This window comes from Telmatherina bonti, assembly GCF_933228915.1.
Source record: "Telmatherina bonti genome assembly, chromosome: 8".
NCBI classification, from domain to species: domain Eukaryota; kingdom Metazoa; phylum Chordata; class Actinopteri; order Atheriniformes; family Telmatherinidae; genus Telmatherina; species Telmatherina bonti.
Window position 1 is genome coordinate 32,426,677 of NC_136626.1, and position 14,134 is coordinate 32,440,810.

General features: G+C 37.5%; 2 protein-coding genes across 2 annotated transcripts in view; one reads left to right on the forward strand and one right to left on the reverse strand.

Moving 5' to 3' along the window:
* Nucleotides 1-962: 962 nt before the first annotated feature.
* LOC306759057 (synapse-associated protein 1-like) lies at nucleotides 963-5,120 on the reverse strand. Its single transcript, XM_079244545.1, has 9 exons — nucleotides 4,788-5,120; nucleotides 4,599-4,717; nucleotides 4,452-4,518; nucleotides 3,549-3,622; nucleotides 3,296-3,435; nucleotides 1,592-1,713; nucleotides 1,395-1,447; nucleotides 1,170-1,314; nucleotides 963-1,093 (listed from the first exon to the last, which is right to left on the reverse strand). The coding sequence occupies exons 1-9, from the start codon at nucleotides 4,957-4,959 to the stop codon at nucleotides 969-971; spliced, it is 1,017 nt and encodes a 338-aa protein (XP_079100671.1). The 5' UTR covers nucleotides 4,960-5,120; the 3' UTR covers nucleotides 963-968.
* Nucleotides 5,121-10,453: 5,333 nt separating this feature from the next.
* Nucleotides 10,454-14,134, forward strand: part of shroom2a (shroom family member 2a) — a gene marked incomplete at both ends in the record, with an annotated part of 41,362 nt that continues 37,681 nt past the window's right edge. Inside the window, one exon of the mRNA XM_079245486.1 lies at nucleotides 10,454-10,654. Within this exon, the coding sequence (XP_079101612.1) occupies nucleotides 10,454-10,654 (201 nt within the window). The remainder of the gene's footprint in view (nucleotides 10,655-14,134) is intronic.

A 14,134-nucleotide genomic window follows, 5' to 3' on the forward strand; every position in this document is an offset into this window, starting at 1 on the left:
GCTTTACTAATCACGCCGTCTGAGTACACACCATGTTGCACTGTTCTGGTTGTATTTAATCTGTCGGTTAAACACCTCAGTGGTCGTGGACGGTCGGGAAGACGGAGCTAGCCGGTTGTTAAGATGGTTTTTTTTCCCAGCTGGGAAAACTGCAGCTGATGGTTGTGATCTAAGTGCAAATGGAAGCTTCTTGTATTGTCGTGTTTAGTTAATATGGTCTTAAAATAAATGCGTCACTCGCTCACACACTCCACCAAAGTGAGAGAGTGAGCGAGAGAGAAAAAAAAAGACCAATGAAAATTATTGCATCCGGCAAACTTATTGCACACATTTTTTCTTAACATGCGATTAACTGACTTTTTGCTTATCGCGACAGGCCGATGTCACATGAATCGTAACAGAAGAACCATTTTTCAGATATTCATGGTCGACCTGGAGTCTAACCAGCCGTCCTCCCCCGGAGGCAGCCCTGCAGGTTTTAGATGTTTTCTTGCTCCAACAGATGATCAAGTCCTGCTCAGTTCATTTCAAAGCAGTGTGTTGTAACACCCCCCCACCACTGATTTAAAGCATTAAAACTGGTTTGACTGGAACGGACTGGACTCTAAACACTGTGTTTATGGCTCAGACAGGTCTGCTGTTCAGATGTTCTCATATGGAAAAATAACGAATAAAAGATGGAAATATCAGGCTTTTATGCAGCTGACAGGTTATTGATCCGAGGCATCATATTTATCCGTTTTGTCTAAAATGTGTTTTGACATTCAAACCTGTGTAAACTTTGAAGAAAGTCACAGCTTTTTTTTTTTTTTTGCAACAGTCCCATTTGGTAGCTTATTAATATGATTATTAAACCTTAAAGCTTCTCCTGAGCAAACATTGTCGAGTCCGTTTTACAAGCTTTAATTTCCAAACGTCACGTTGTGTGTAACACCTTGTCCAATCTCTGACCAGAAAGCTGTTGGAGTCTAACCGTCCTGCAGCATTTCTTCAATCTCTCTGTCCCAGTTTTCATCATGGTTCCCGTTATCAGCCAATATGTCGTACTCCTGCAGCTCCTCCTGCAGCTCCCGCTCCCAGTCCGCTATCTCCTCTGGAAAACAAACAACAACTCACTGAATGAACAGGACCGCATGTTGATGATAATCTACTTTAATCCAAAGACGCACCATGTTGTGAGTTTGGATCCTCTCTCCGATCTAAAACCAGCTGCTCCAGTCCTTTCCGTAGATCATCCTCATTTATCTTGCAGGAGTCAAAAGCATCACTTATGAATTCGGCTACAGGAGGACTGCTACAAGCCTGCTCTTCATCCTTCATCACATGAAACATCACATCGGCAGATTTGTTCCAGTCTCTTTCTAATGAATAGTTTTTTAAAGCACCCGATTTACCTCATTTTGTCTGGGACTGTTGACAGCGGGCGACGACTGATGTTTTATTACATCTGATGAGGAGAAAAAAAAAAAAAAAAAAACAATTTCAATTTTCATATCACCAAACCTGTAAAGCTACACTTAGAAAGATCCAAACTTTAAATCATGCTTTGAGTTAAGATACCAAACTAAAAAGAATGGACATGAGATAGTACCTTTCTGATGAGGATCTGCGGTTTCTGCAGTCTGCTGTGCTGCCAGAGCTGTAAGCTGAGCTGACTGTTTTATCAAAGACACGCGGTAGAAGTAATTCTTCCAGAACATTTCCTCCTTCACTCTAACATGGAAGACAAAATAAAATGAAAACAAACTGTTTAGCAGGAGAGGGCTAAAGGCCAAATATCCTGTAAAAAAGCAGCTTTTTAATGAACTCCTGTAATTCACCATGCGGCCACAAGGAGGAGCTTTATTCACCTGTCAACACAGGACAGCTGTTCTTCCAAGCAGTCTTATCGAGTCCTACTTACGAACTTTTGCAAAGATTGTGGCATTCACCAAAACTTTTGTGTCCTGAAATTGTTCCTGGCTAAAAAAAAAAAAAAAAAAAAAAAAAAATCCCTTCTGGCACTCAGGAATAGTCTTCTGAGCGTGTTTAAATAACATCAATGTTTGTGCTTTCTGTTGTACGGATATTTAAAATAAGAAAATAAAGTTACAGTAATGATTTTTTTTTATATAGTTTACAAAAGGATTTTCTTATTTCTAAAGAAAGAGCAAAATATTGCAGGACATTATCATTTCTTTTAAGAGAAATTTAACTTCTTTTTCATTCATTTTGTTGTCTTTATGGTCTTCCTAAACCACCGGAGCATCGTGCATATTAAAGCAACATCATCAGATCTGTTTCCTTAACTACAATATCACCTGCGTCTCCCAGATCTACCTGCTGAATGTGGATTATTATTAAAACTTACAACAACAGTGGCTTTGTATTGTAGTTTTATTTGGAAGTGGAGATTATGCCCCGACCTCCTGGTTAAATATTAGCACAACTCACCAACCTTCAGATTCACCTAGAGGGTTTATTTGATCAGACGCACCGCTCCCTCCATCATCATCGCATCTTTAAAGGATGCTACATGTGTGGTTGTGACGTGTTCACGGGACTAGACTTCAGCGTCTCCGTCTCAGCTCAGGAGTCATTTTACAGATAAAACTGTTTCATATGACATGAATCTTACTGTGTGATTATTTATAAAATGAGGACAAACAGGTTTCAGTGAGCATCTTTATCATTATAATTTATTTTTATTCTTTTGGGATTCTGTTTGTTATGTTTCCTCATCTGTGTGTCCTCTCCGTTTACCTGCAGGCGGCACATCAGTCGCGACCTTTATGGGCCTTTTTGGCTGTTTACCTGCAAATTAGAGCCATCTTGCACATTCTTTTAACTCACGCAGAGACTATTCATTCATTCATTCATTCATTTTCTGAACCGCTTAATCCAATTCAGGGTCGCGGGGAAGCTGGAGCCCATCCCAGCTGGCTTCGGGCGACAGGCAGGGCACACCCTGGACAGCCCGCCAGTGCATCGCAGACGCAGAGAGTAGTATTCGCAAATCTAAGACATACAAACTATTTTGTGGGTTACAAACCTTATGGAGGGTTTTAATCAAATGATTTGTAAATAACAAATTTAGGAGGATTTGTGAGAAAATATTGGTGAAAGAGGCCCGTTGTGCTCAATGCGGAGGTCACTAACCATGCATGTACATGATCTATAGACACACAGCAAGGAGCAGCAGGAATACAGTGCATACAGATCTCCACTCCAAACACCACCCAGCTACTCCATCCCCAACACGCTGACGGTGAAAACACAGCAGAACAGCGTTAATATGCAACTTAAATGTTCTCACTGTTTGGGGACCAGATGGAAGCGCATCTTCCTGAGGAGCTCATCTTCCTCCAGCATCACCATGGCAACTGGATACATTTCCTCAAAGTCAAAGTGGAACTGCACACCAGCGGGAGGGTTTCGCAAAAAATTTCTCTTGTCCTGATGTCAAATAAAATCAGTCAGGGAGATTAAGATTGTCATGTAAATGTAGTGATTTGTAGTTAAAGTATTTCTTTTTGCAGATTAAATGTATTTTTTCTTTAGATATTCACAGTGGAGAGAGCCAGAATCTGCTCTTGTATGGTGTCCTCTTCACTGCAGCCAACCCACGGCGGCACAGCAGGATCTGAAAACAAAAGGAAACTGGAAAGTAATCTCACTACATTTAGAACCAGGGATGATTGAACATTAACATAAATTTGATCTGTTTACAAAAAATATATTCAGGTTTGACCAGTTAAAAGTTAAAATGCAAACTATTTATATGAATTAGTAAATATAACCAAACATTTCAGTTTTAAGTGATGTCAGCTTTAATTTGAGAGAATTTGTGTTTAAAATGAATGTTTTAACCAAATGATTCTCTTTTCAAGGGCTTTTTGTTCATGTCATGATTTTTCCGCTCTAAATTAAGTCTTGCAGAGCTGAAACGGAGCTCTCATTGGCTGAGATCTCACAGTGAACTTTTTTTTTGTGACGCTCACGAGTCCTTCAAACAACAACTTCACTTCTGAGGTTGATCTTGGAAGATGTTTCACCTCGTATTCAAAAAGTCTCTTCAGTTCTGACTCACTGGATTGATAAAGGAAAATATAGTTTGAGAGATGATTGACACAAAAAATTTAAACTTAAGACAAAAATCAAGAAAATGTGTGATGGATAGATTATGTCTCCCTTTAATATACCAGCTGGTGTTTTATTTGTTGTTGGAAAGCCTGATTAGGTAGGTATCAGGTATGCTTCTGTGGAATGATCAACATAGCTTGACATATGTGCAAAAATGTGCCAAAATCCCTTACAAGATTCTACCAATTGACTAGTAGTTGGTTAAGAGAAAATAAATAAATAAATAAATCACTTTTTTGCACTCTTTGGTCCCTGGTTGATCATTTACCGAATGTGTGTCAATGTACTGAATGTGTAATAATACGAAATCAAATGACTGAACCACTTACTAAACTTTTTCGCCTTTTTTTCGGAAACAAATCTTTTCTGCTCTTTCTGGAAATCACCCAAGATGGTCTGAATGGAGGAAAAAGTGAATCAAACCTTTAAAAACAAACCTATTTGACGCAAAGAAGTTGTGTTAACAAGAATATGACCTTATCAATCATGTGGTTTAGCTTCCCATCCTCCACGCTTTTCTTCAGGGTTTGTGCTGTCCCAACAACAGACTCAGAGAGCCTTTTAGAGGCACTGCTGGCAAAATTATAGATGTAACCTAGAAAAGAAACAAACATTGTGATCACTGCTGGTATCAAACTGTTTTAGCTACAATAAAGCAAACTTACCACCAAACACCTTAGCTTTTGGCAAAAGCTGAGTATCTGTTTCAGCCTCGTTGGTCTGCTCTGTTTCAGCAAAAGTTAATTTGTTATCTTCCTTACTGGCGTCCACGCTTTCTTCCTTAACTTGGCCATTCTCGTTCCCAGTTCCAAACCAACTTCCCCAGTTATTTAACATACTTTATATATATTGATTCAAAATGCCAAGTAGTTTTTTAAAGCTGCTTTTATGGCGAAATATATATACTTTTTAACAAAATATAGTTAGACTTGTTTCATAATTATGTATCTGTTGACGTACACGACTTGCTAACTTCCGCGAAACGGACTGTTTTGACGCTAAAGCCGACCCGTAACTCAACAGGTTGTCATGGAAATGCAGACGCGCCCTTGAAAAGTGTGCTTTTACATGTAAATCAGTGGATCTTTAACATATTTTATGTGTTTTGTCCACAATTTGAAATTAGATCTATCACCTCTTCTTCTGGCTATTTTTTACTATCCTCTTTTTTTTCTAAAGTTTTGAAGCTGGTGACGCACACGACCCAATCATTTCCGCGAATCGGATTGTTTTGACCCTAGCGCTCACCCTTAACTCTGAAAGTTGTCATGGAAACGCAGAAGCTCCCCCTCAAAACGTCTACCTTTACATTTCCAAATATTTGTAATTTCCCTGTTGTATATACAACCCCTGGCATCAGCTAAATGTTTCCATTACGTCTCATAATGCTGTTTGTTATTTGTTATACCACTGCAATGTCAAGAATAAAGTTTTGTTTAAAAAGAAAAAAACGTTTCCATTTACACGTTTTCCAATGGCAAACTGTTTGTTTTTTTTTTTTTTTTTTTTTTTTTTTTTTTTTTTTTTTGCTTGTTTGTGTTTATTGAGCTCCATGTACATAATGTTACCCAATATATCTTATAGTTCACCGGGAATGACAATGCAACAATTTTCAAAGGAACTCAATAGAGGAAAAAAAAAAAAACCAACCAAAAAGAAAAAAACAAACAAACATTGTTTGTATTTAAGACATTATTATATTTTTTAAATTCTTAAAACAACAGAATAAAAAAAATAGAATTTTGTTCAGGGGTTATTTTAAATAAAATGTTTAAGCGTGTTCAAGGACATAGGATCTGAACTTAAAAGACAAGAGACTCCGACATTGTTTTGTATAAGTCAAGTATTGACTGATTTTCCTCTACTAATACTTTCAGGGATCATAATGTAACCTTACTTATTTTTTTACGTAGGTTCACTTCTACATTGTACCTCTACAAGGCTTTGTACTCAATTTGTTCAATAAAAAAAAACAAAAAAAAATAAAAAATAAAAAACGTTTACCTTTACACGTTTGCCAACGGCAACTGCTGTTTTAGTTTTTGCTTGTTTGTGTTTATTTAGCCCCATGTACATAAAGTTACCTTATTTATTTTTACTTAAGTTCATTGTTACATTGTACCTCTACAAGACTTTGTACTCAATTAATTCAATTTAAAAAACAAAAAACCTTTGCCAACGGTAGATGGCACGCTCGCGCTGCCGTGCGCCACACTTGTTGTTATCCCTGTTGTCCCATGGATGGGGCTAGTTTAGCTTAGCTCATTTAAACTCTCCCGAGTGTGTCAGTGTCTCGTTCTTGGATTGCGTGAAGAAGCAGGACAGGAGCTGGTCTGTCGTGTTCCGAACTGTTCACGTTTTAGGGTTTGAAACACCGAAAAGAGCGAAGACTTTGAGAGTAAAACCCGGTTCCAGAAGATGAAGCCTGGGATATAGCTGCGTGCCACTCCGACGAAGCCCTCGCTTTTCCAGGTAAGCGCCGCCGGTCCTCTGGGAGTTTTCCTGTATTTTTCTTGGGTCTTGTGGACTGGAAAAGTCAGTTTTACTTTACACCAAGGATGGAAGTATTTTAACAAGCATATCTGTGTAACTTTGCTTCATTTGCTGCATGTTTTCCATTGTGCTGGTCGGCAGTGATGATGTGTTTAATTCTCTCGCATATAAGAGCATTACGTTTAAATCTGCAGTATGACAACAGGTGCTTACTTAGTGTCACAGATTTCCTTCATTAGTCACACAAGGCTGCGTTTAATACAGTTTTTAAAGGCAAAAACATTTTTCATGACATAGAAAGTTCACATTATTCAGTTTGTGTTGGAAGCAGGGTCCTAGTGGGACTGATTTTCAGGGAGTTTTATATTGTAGTTTCAAAATGGTGCAACCTGGATACATGAAACATCTGTTTACTACTTACAATGCTGTTGTTTTTAATAATTAACAACAGTAAAACTGTTTTTATTGTGAAAATAAATACATTAAAAGCCTCATTTCCTGTAGTAATGCACCAGATAAGAAAAACATTGGCTCATAAATATATTTGTTTCCCTGTGTAAAAGTCATCACCTCTATCAGGTGCATACACACACTAGTAAAGACACAAACATTTATTTATTTATATATTTAACCAGGTAAAATCAGTTGAGAACAACTTCTTATTTGCAATGATGACCTTTCTCAAGAGACCATACATATAGATTTTACCATAAAGTAAAAATCTAATATTTAAGCAGCTTCTGTTTCACCGAAACCACTCCCTCTCTCTCATGTTCTCCATTCATTCTGTCCTCTTCATTTTGCTCTCTTCTTCCATCAGTACTTTGCGTCTCCTCACCTGTCTTTTCTACCAAAGGGCATCACTTTTATTTATAGTAAAGTTATCCACGCCTTCCTTAGTTTGTCTTCACGTCAGAGTTTATTTTAGACTTTAACCCACTGACAAACTTTCCATCAACTACACAAATATAAATAAAACCTGATTTATTCAGTAATACACACATTTACTATAATGAGACTGTAATTCTGCTGTTTTCTTTTGGTATTAAATAGAGCTTGTAGATACCTCTGCAATAACTACTCACATCTCTTTGTGGTAAATACTACACTGGCTGGAAAGACACCATTGTAGTTTAGTTTGTCTTCAGTGATGTACACACATCTACATTTAGCGATATTCAGTAAATCATCAGTCAAAACAAATTAGACCTTTTGATATTATTCTCAATCCTAACTAAAAAATGTATTTTTTTTTTCTTTTAAAAAAAGGTCAGAGTGGCTGCTTTACTGACTGTAATCAGATATATTTATTTGCATGTCACATAAAAAAAAAAAAAAAACAACCGAGTTCTTAACAATTATCAGACATACACAATGCACAATAATAAATTACTTAGACCAGTAATACCACCTGGTCCCAGTAATGACCTACTCTGCATGTAATCTAACCTGACCAAATCTAGGCCTGATGAATAGAAGTGAGTTGATTCGGGAAGGTGAGGTGATCCTAGAGATCATCTCACCTCAATTCAACATGCATAGATTCAGTCAGGTAAGATTACCTGCAGAGTAGATCATTAGTCTGTACTGGGAATAATAGAACCACTCTGACCATTTTTAAAAGAATAAAATACTGAAACATTTTTAAAAGATAGGACTGACTAATGATGACATTAGACAAACGAAGGAAGGCGTGGATAACTTTACCATAAATATAAGTGATGCCCTTTGGCAGAAGAGACAGGTGAGGAGACACTAAGTACTGATGGAAGAAGAGAGCAAAAAGAAGAGGACAGAGTGAATGGGGAACATGAGAGAGAGGGAGTGGTTTCTGTGAAACAGAAGCTGCGTAAATATTATATTTTTACTTTTTGTTATTTATATTATTAATGTTTTTCCTGCTGTGTGTCTGAACCTGGTGGAGATGACGACTCTTTCACAGTCAAACAAATTTATTTAGCCAATGTTTTTTTTTGTTTTTTTTTTAATCTGGTGCATTACTACAGGAAATTATGCTTTTAATGTCTTTATTTTGGCAACAATTGAACTCTTGTTAATTAAAACAACAGGATTGTAAGTAGTAAACAGATGTTTCTTTTATCCAGTTTACTCCACATTGAAGCACGATGGGCTGGTCTACAATATAAAACTCCAGAGCTGAAAGTTGCTTCTTCTTCAGCCCTGCTTGTTTCATTATTTATTTCACTGCAGCATTTATTACTGCACGTTTGAATAAAGCAGGATTAGTTTTAGTTTTAAGATAACGGTGAATTTCTGTTGTTTAAACATCAACACAAAAACGTAACCCTTCCAGCAGACAGACACAAATCACTTCCCTAAAACCCAGCTACACATGGTCAACAGCTGCACATTTTCTCTCTCTGTGCCTGGATAGTACTTGATAGTACCTGATAGTACCTTACAGCAAAGGACTCAGAGTAACATCTCTCTCCGCCGTAGCAGCACTTGTCCTCCTCGTAACCTCATCACCTCTGCCTCTGTGTTGTAGTTGATTCCTAGATGTTTGACGACGTTTGTGGTCTTCACACACACATCAAACTTGGCATCATTGCTGTTTGTGATGCTGAAATATCTCATCTCAACACTGCATGTTGAAGTGAGCAGTGAGTGATCCTCACACTTCTGCCATGCAAATGCTGTGCTACCTTTTGTTTCGCATACGCCAGTGGCAGGCGGAAGGAGAAATAGTTCCTAACGATCCTGAAAGTTCAGAAAAAAAAACGTTTGTATAGGAGGAATAGATATTTCATTATCGATCCACACTTCACTTCTTATTAGTCTTCTCAAAGTATCACTTAGATCGGATCATTGGTTCATTCTTACTTCCTTACTTTATTTATTCATTTATATATATATATTCATTTATTTATTAGACGGGTGCACCAGTCCAGCAGTCATGTAACCAACAGATATTCTCCTGAATCTCCCTATTAGCCTCTGTGGCACTGGGTAGAAGACATTTGTGCTGTAAATACCATTTTAAATTTCTATTTATTTTAATCTTGTCACAAACATTAAGTTTATTTTTTGTAATATTATTATTATTTTAATATTATACCTGATACACAGATTTGTTTATTTCCAATGCCAACAAACAAACCTTTATGGCAGGGGGGTCAAACTCCAGTCCTCGAGGGCCAGTATCCGGCAGGTTTTTGTTGTTTCCCTCTACCAACACAGCTGATTAAAATCAAATGGATCCAGCAGCTTCTTGTCAGCCAATTTCGGTCAGGTGAGTTGGAGCATGGAGACCACAAAAACCTGCAGGATACTGGCCCTCCAAGACTGGAGTTTGACACCCGTGCTTTATGGGACAGCACAATTCATATTTGCTCATTATTGAATGAAACATGTAATCAGAACCTAGCACAATAAAAACAAGCAATAAAAGATAACCTGAATAACTCTCGAATACAGGCAAAAACTTGTACTATTCACAAAAAGAAGTAAGATCAGAGCAGGTCAACAAAGGTGCTGTATAATTTAGAGTAGTATTCAAATCATCTGTTGAAAATTCCTGTTTTTCCAGCATTATGCTGCTCTATTTAGAAGTAAGAATTTTGTTTGTCTAAAGCTGAACATTTTATGTTCCTGTTTTTAGTCTCAGTCCTGTTTTGTTCACTTAATCGGATTGTGATTTATAGCAGAATATCATCAGCATAGCGCTGGAACACAACCCACTTAATAACTAGGCCTGTGCTGGACACCGTGGTGTTAAATGTTCTCCTTGGGAAGCATAATCTGTTTTATATGAAGTATTTATCTGCTTTCTGAACTTGCTTTAATGCTTCTGTTTCTTTACTTCTCTAACAGTACAATGGATGCTGAGGAATATAGAAATGACCGGCGCTGTGCAGAGGCTGAAAGCTTTTGGTATGTGATGCCAAAGTCAGCAGATCAGAGGACCAGAGATGGAGAAAGTTGGAAGATGGTGGAGGTTTTTCTTTCAGGAGGTGCACCGTGGGGATTTACACTCAGAGGGGGGCTGGAGCATCGGGAGCCACTGCTCATAACAAAGGTAAATAAATGAAAAAGTTCATGTTTTTGATCAAACTTCTATTTTTCATCAAATAAAATGTCAACTGTAATATTCAACCTAAATAATGCCATCAGTTATCATTTTAGCCTCACAAACTTGATCAAATACTGCAAGAATATTTGTCAAAAAGTCCATTTTTAATTTCCCTGACTGGTTATATCAGTCACTCGTTCATTTTTAAAACCCCTCCTGATGGGAATATCCACGTCATTTCAGACAGAAGACAAACACTGAACATTTTATCTTCCATGTGAAAAGAGTAAAATTAGATATGCAGCAGAAAAGTAAGCATTATGACAAACATTCGTCTCTCGTCTTCTCTCAGGTCACAGATTTAAATCTGTTTATAGCATGCTAAAAGGCAAAGTCTGTAGGTTGGGATAAGATTCACCATCATACCTCAACAACCAGAATATGGCTTGTTTACGAACACTCCAAACATATAAACATATTTTATTTCTAGTACGTTTATGTGTGATTAAATATCTGCCTGTTATTGTGGTGATTTTTGTGTATCTGCTGAATAAAAACATGCTAGCAGTCATTGCCGGTACTGTGCTCGTCACTGAGAAAAGTAACTACCGGTAGTTACTTCATTCCAAATGTAACTAACTTACTTTTTGGTCGAAGTAATCAAAAAGTTACTGGGTTACTTTTTCAAGTAAATTTAAGTTCCTGAAGACGCTCCAAAGCACGCACCTGGCCAAATCGGCCCCCCACACTTCACAGTCCAAAGAGGCTCCGAAACGGGGGTCTCTCTGCTGTAACGATGCCTGGCAGCCAATGAGTTGATTAATAATAAAAACCTGAAATTGATAAGATTTTTTCCAATAGAGTCCCACCCCTAATAAAAAAAGTAGCATAACAGCTTCTCAAAAAGTAAATCTACAGGAAATGTTCAACTTATAAAACAAATATTGAGCAATGTGATAGTTTGGGGGGGCGTGGCTTGTGGCGTGCCCTTCTACTCCTCATTATATTTTTATTTACATATTGCCTTAGTTGTTTACAGGCATTGTGAAGTTGTGCTTGAGCGTGTTGGTAGGGGCATATCGGTTCGGACAGCCACGGTAACCAAGGCAACGGGGTTGTGGGAGAAGGACTGTTCTGTTCATATTTCCCGTTTTGCATTCAGGGATTATTGTTTTATTGTGGACAGCTGTGAGAGAATGACAACGACTTTACAAAGGAAGGAAACATCAAGTCAGCAGCTGCACTTCAGAGGAAAAGACCAGAAAACTGATATTTACAAGCAGCTTCAGAGGAAAACAAAGCAGACTTAGCAACACTGCCCGTGTCTTGCTGCATCAGCACTGTAAACAGTAAGAAGCTATGTTTTTATCTAGAGATGCACTGATCTCCGTATGGGGTATCAATCGGATACTATTTAAGTGTACTCTGTACTCCTAAAAGTGTTCTGATACAACAGATTCTGATACTAATGTGAATTTTAAATGGATTAACAAAAAAAATTATTATTATATAAAGATTTGGCATTATCTCAGTGAGAAAACTGATTTTAGGAATGTAGATGTCTTGTTGCAACAGTGAAAGTAATCCACTAAAAAAAACCCAAGTTTTATTCTTATTTCCGAGGAGTCTGACAGTTTTCCATTTAGATGATGGCTGCAGGATGAAATATCACATCATAAACCACTAAGTCATCGCATCCGGCATTCGGAGCCACGCAGCAAACTGTTACGTTTTAATCGTGTTCATATCTGTACTTGGTATTGGAAAGTACTAATTAATAAGTACTTGTACTTCTCTAGTTTTTCATTATTAAACACGTTTGAACAGGCTGCTACTCTGTGGAGAGTGTGGTGTACTTTAAAGGTTTTGGTTAATTTCAGCTGAATAAAACCTAAACATGCATTGCACCATGTAACTTTGACTTTGGTAAATAGGTATTTGGAGCAGCTGTGCATGACGTGCCATTGATATCCCACCGTAACCTCACTTCTCTGTTGACTTTGTAATGATTTACTAAAAAAGGCCTTGCTAGTTCATTTGCCATGTTAAGATACCAGCACCTGTTTGTCAGAGACTGCTTCCCTTCTTGCTTTGTTTGTCATTTGGGGGTCCAAAGTTCATGACAGATGGTTGAAGCTTAACTGTGAGGTCTCAGAGCAATCCACCCAGAACTAACCTACCACTGGGTTCACGAACGTGGGGCATAAAGAAGCGGATGTTTCAGATGGTGAGACGTTTTCTCTTCTTTTGTCATTTTTTTTAGTTTAGAATTCTTTCAATAACAATTCATAACTTTTCCAGTCTTCCCATCGGGCACGTTCCCAGTCATTTGATAAAGAAAGGTAATGATGTGCTGTTTGCTTTTCCAGCTGAGTTTAGTGTTTGTCGTGACCTCGTATGCCGTGAGCTCTTAGGTCTCACCTACATCTGCTTTCTCACGGCGCTGTGCCGGGTTAGACTTCATTTCCAAGGGTAGCTAGCAGTACCAGGAACTGAGAAGGAATGCTGGAGCTTTGTTTGATTTTTCTAAATGTAGTGAATTATCCATGACAGCCTGAAGCCCGCTGGAATGGCACCATCATGGGATAAAGTCAGTGAGAGTTAGAGACTTGTACTCTTTGTCAGATTACAGCCATTGATTATCTGGTGGTGTGTTTAAGAAAGAACTGAGAGTTGCTTCACAGCATATCTGCAACACAATGTGTTGTTGGAGAACATTTCTGTAATTCTCATTGTTTGTCTGACATGAACAAGTGGATATAAACAGCATTTTGATGCACGCAGTGAACCTAATGGGCTCTTTTCACTGAGATGTTTACGGTGTTGTGGTTAAACTGGTAAAAGTAGATTAATGCAGGAGGCTGAATTTCTGCATGTTGCTTTGTAGATTTGATTTGACCTGAAGTAGTTTTATATTTGATAACACAACTCAGGACTTACCGCATTTCTCTGAGTAAAATGTTTGAGATATTTATGAGTTTCATGCAATTTAATGTCTTTTAAAACACGACTTAAAAAGTCTTAAGACTCCCTTTTAATCTCTGGCTTTTAACACCGCGTGTGTTGTGTGGTTCTGTGTCTTTTTAATTTTCATTTATTTATTTATTTATTAAATTATTTATTGGTTTTTATCTGTGTATTGGGATTGATTTTAAGTTTATTACTTTGTATTTATGGATATTTTAGTATTGTAACATTTTTTTGTTTTTTTCTGTTTAGCACTTTGGAAACTGTTTATGTTTATAATGTGCTATATAAATAAAGTGTATTGGATCTGACAGAGATTTTGGTTCATAAAGCGGATCTATGATGCTATTTATTTTTAACATTTATAGTGTTAAATACTCATCAGATATATGAGCGGCACCATTTTTTATCACCTAAACATGTTTGAGTTTTCCAGCTATCTTTACGTTCAATTAAAACGATTGGTTTTAGAGAGTTTTTTCTTCTTTGAAATTTTAGTGACGTCCCAGTGGAGGGACT

What these genes read in the sequence shown, in the direction of transcription:
- LOC306759057 (XM_079244545.1), bottom strand. Translation starts at nt 4,959, where the DNA reads ATGTTAAATAACTGGGGAAGTTGGTTTGGAACTGGGAACGAGAATGGC. An exon ending in AAAAAAGGCGAAAAAGTTTA is followed by an intron (nt 3,623 to 4,451) that starts GTAAGTGGTTCA and finishes TTTTGTTTTCAG; the next exon opens with ATCCTGCTGTGCCGCCGTGG. An exon ending in AGATTCTGGCTCTCTCCACT is followed by an intron (nt 3,436 to 3,548) that starts GTGAATATCTAA and finishes ATTTGACATCAG; the next exon opens with GACAAGAGAAATTTTTTGCG.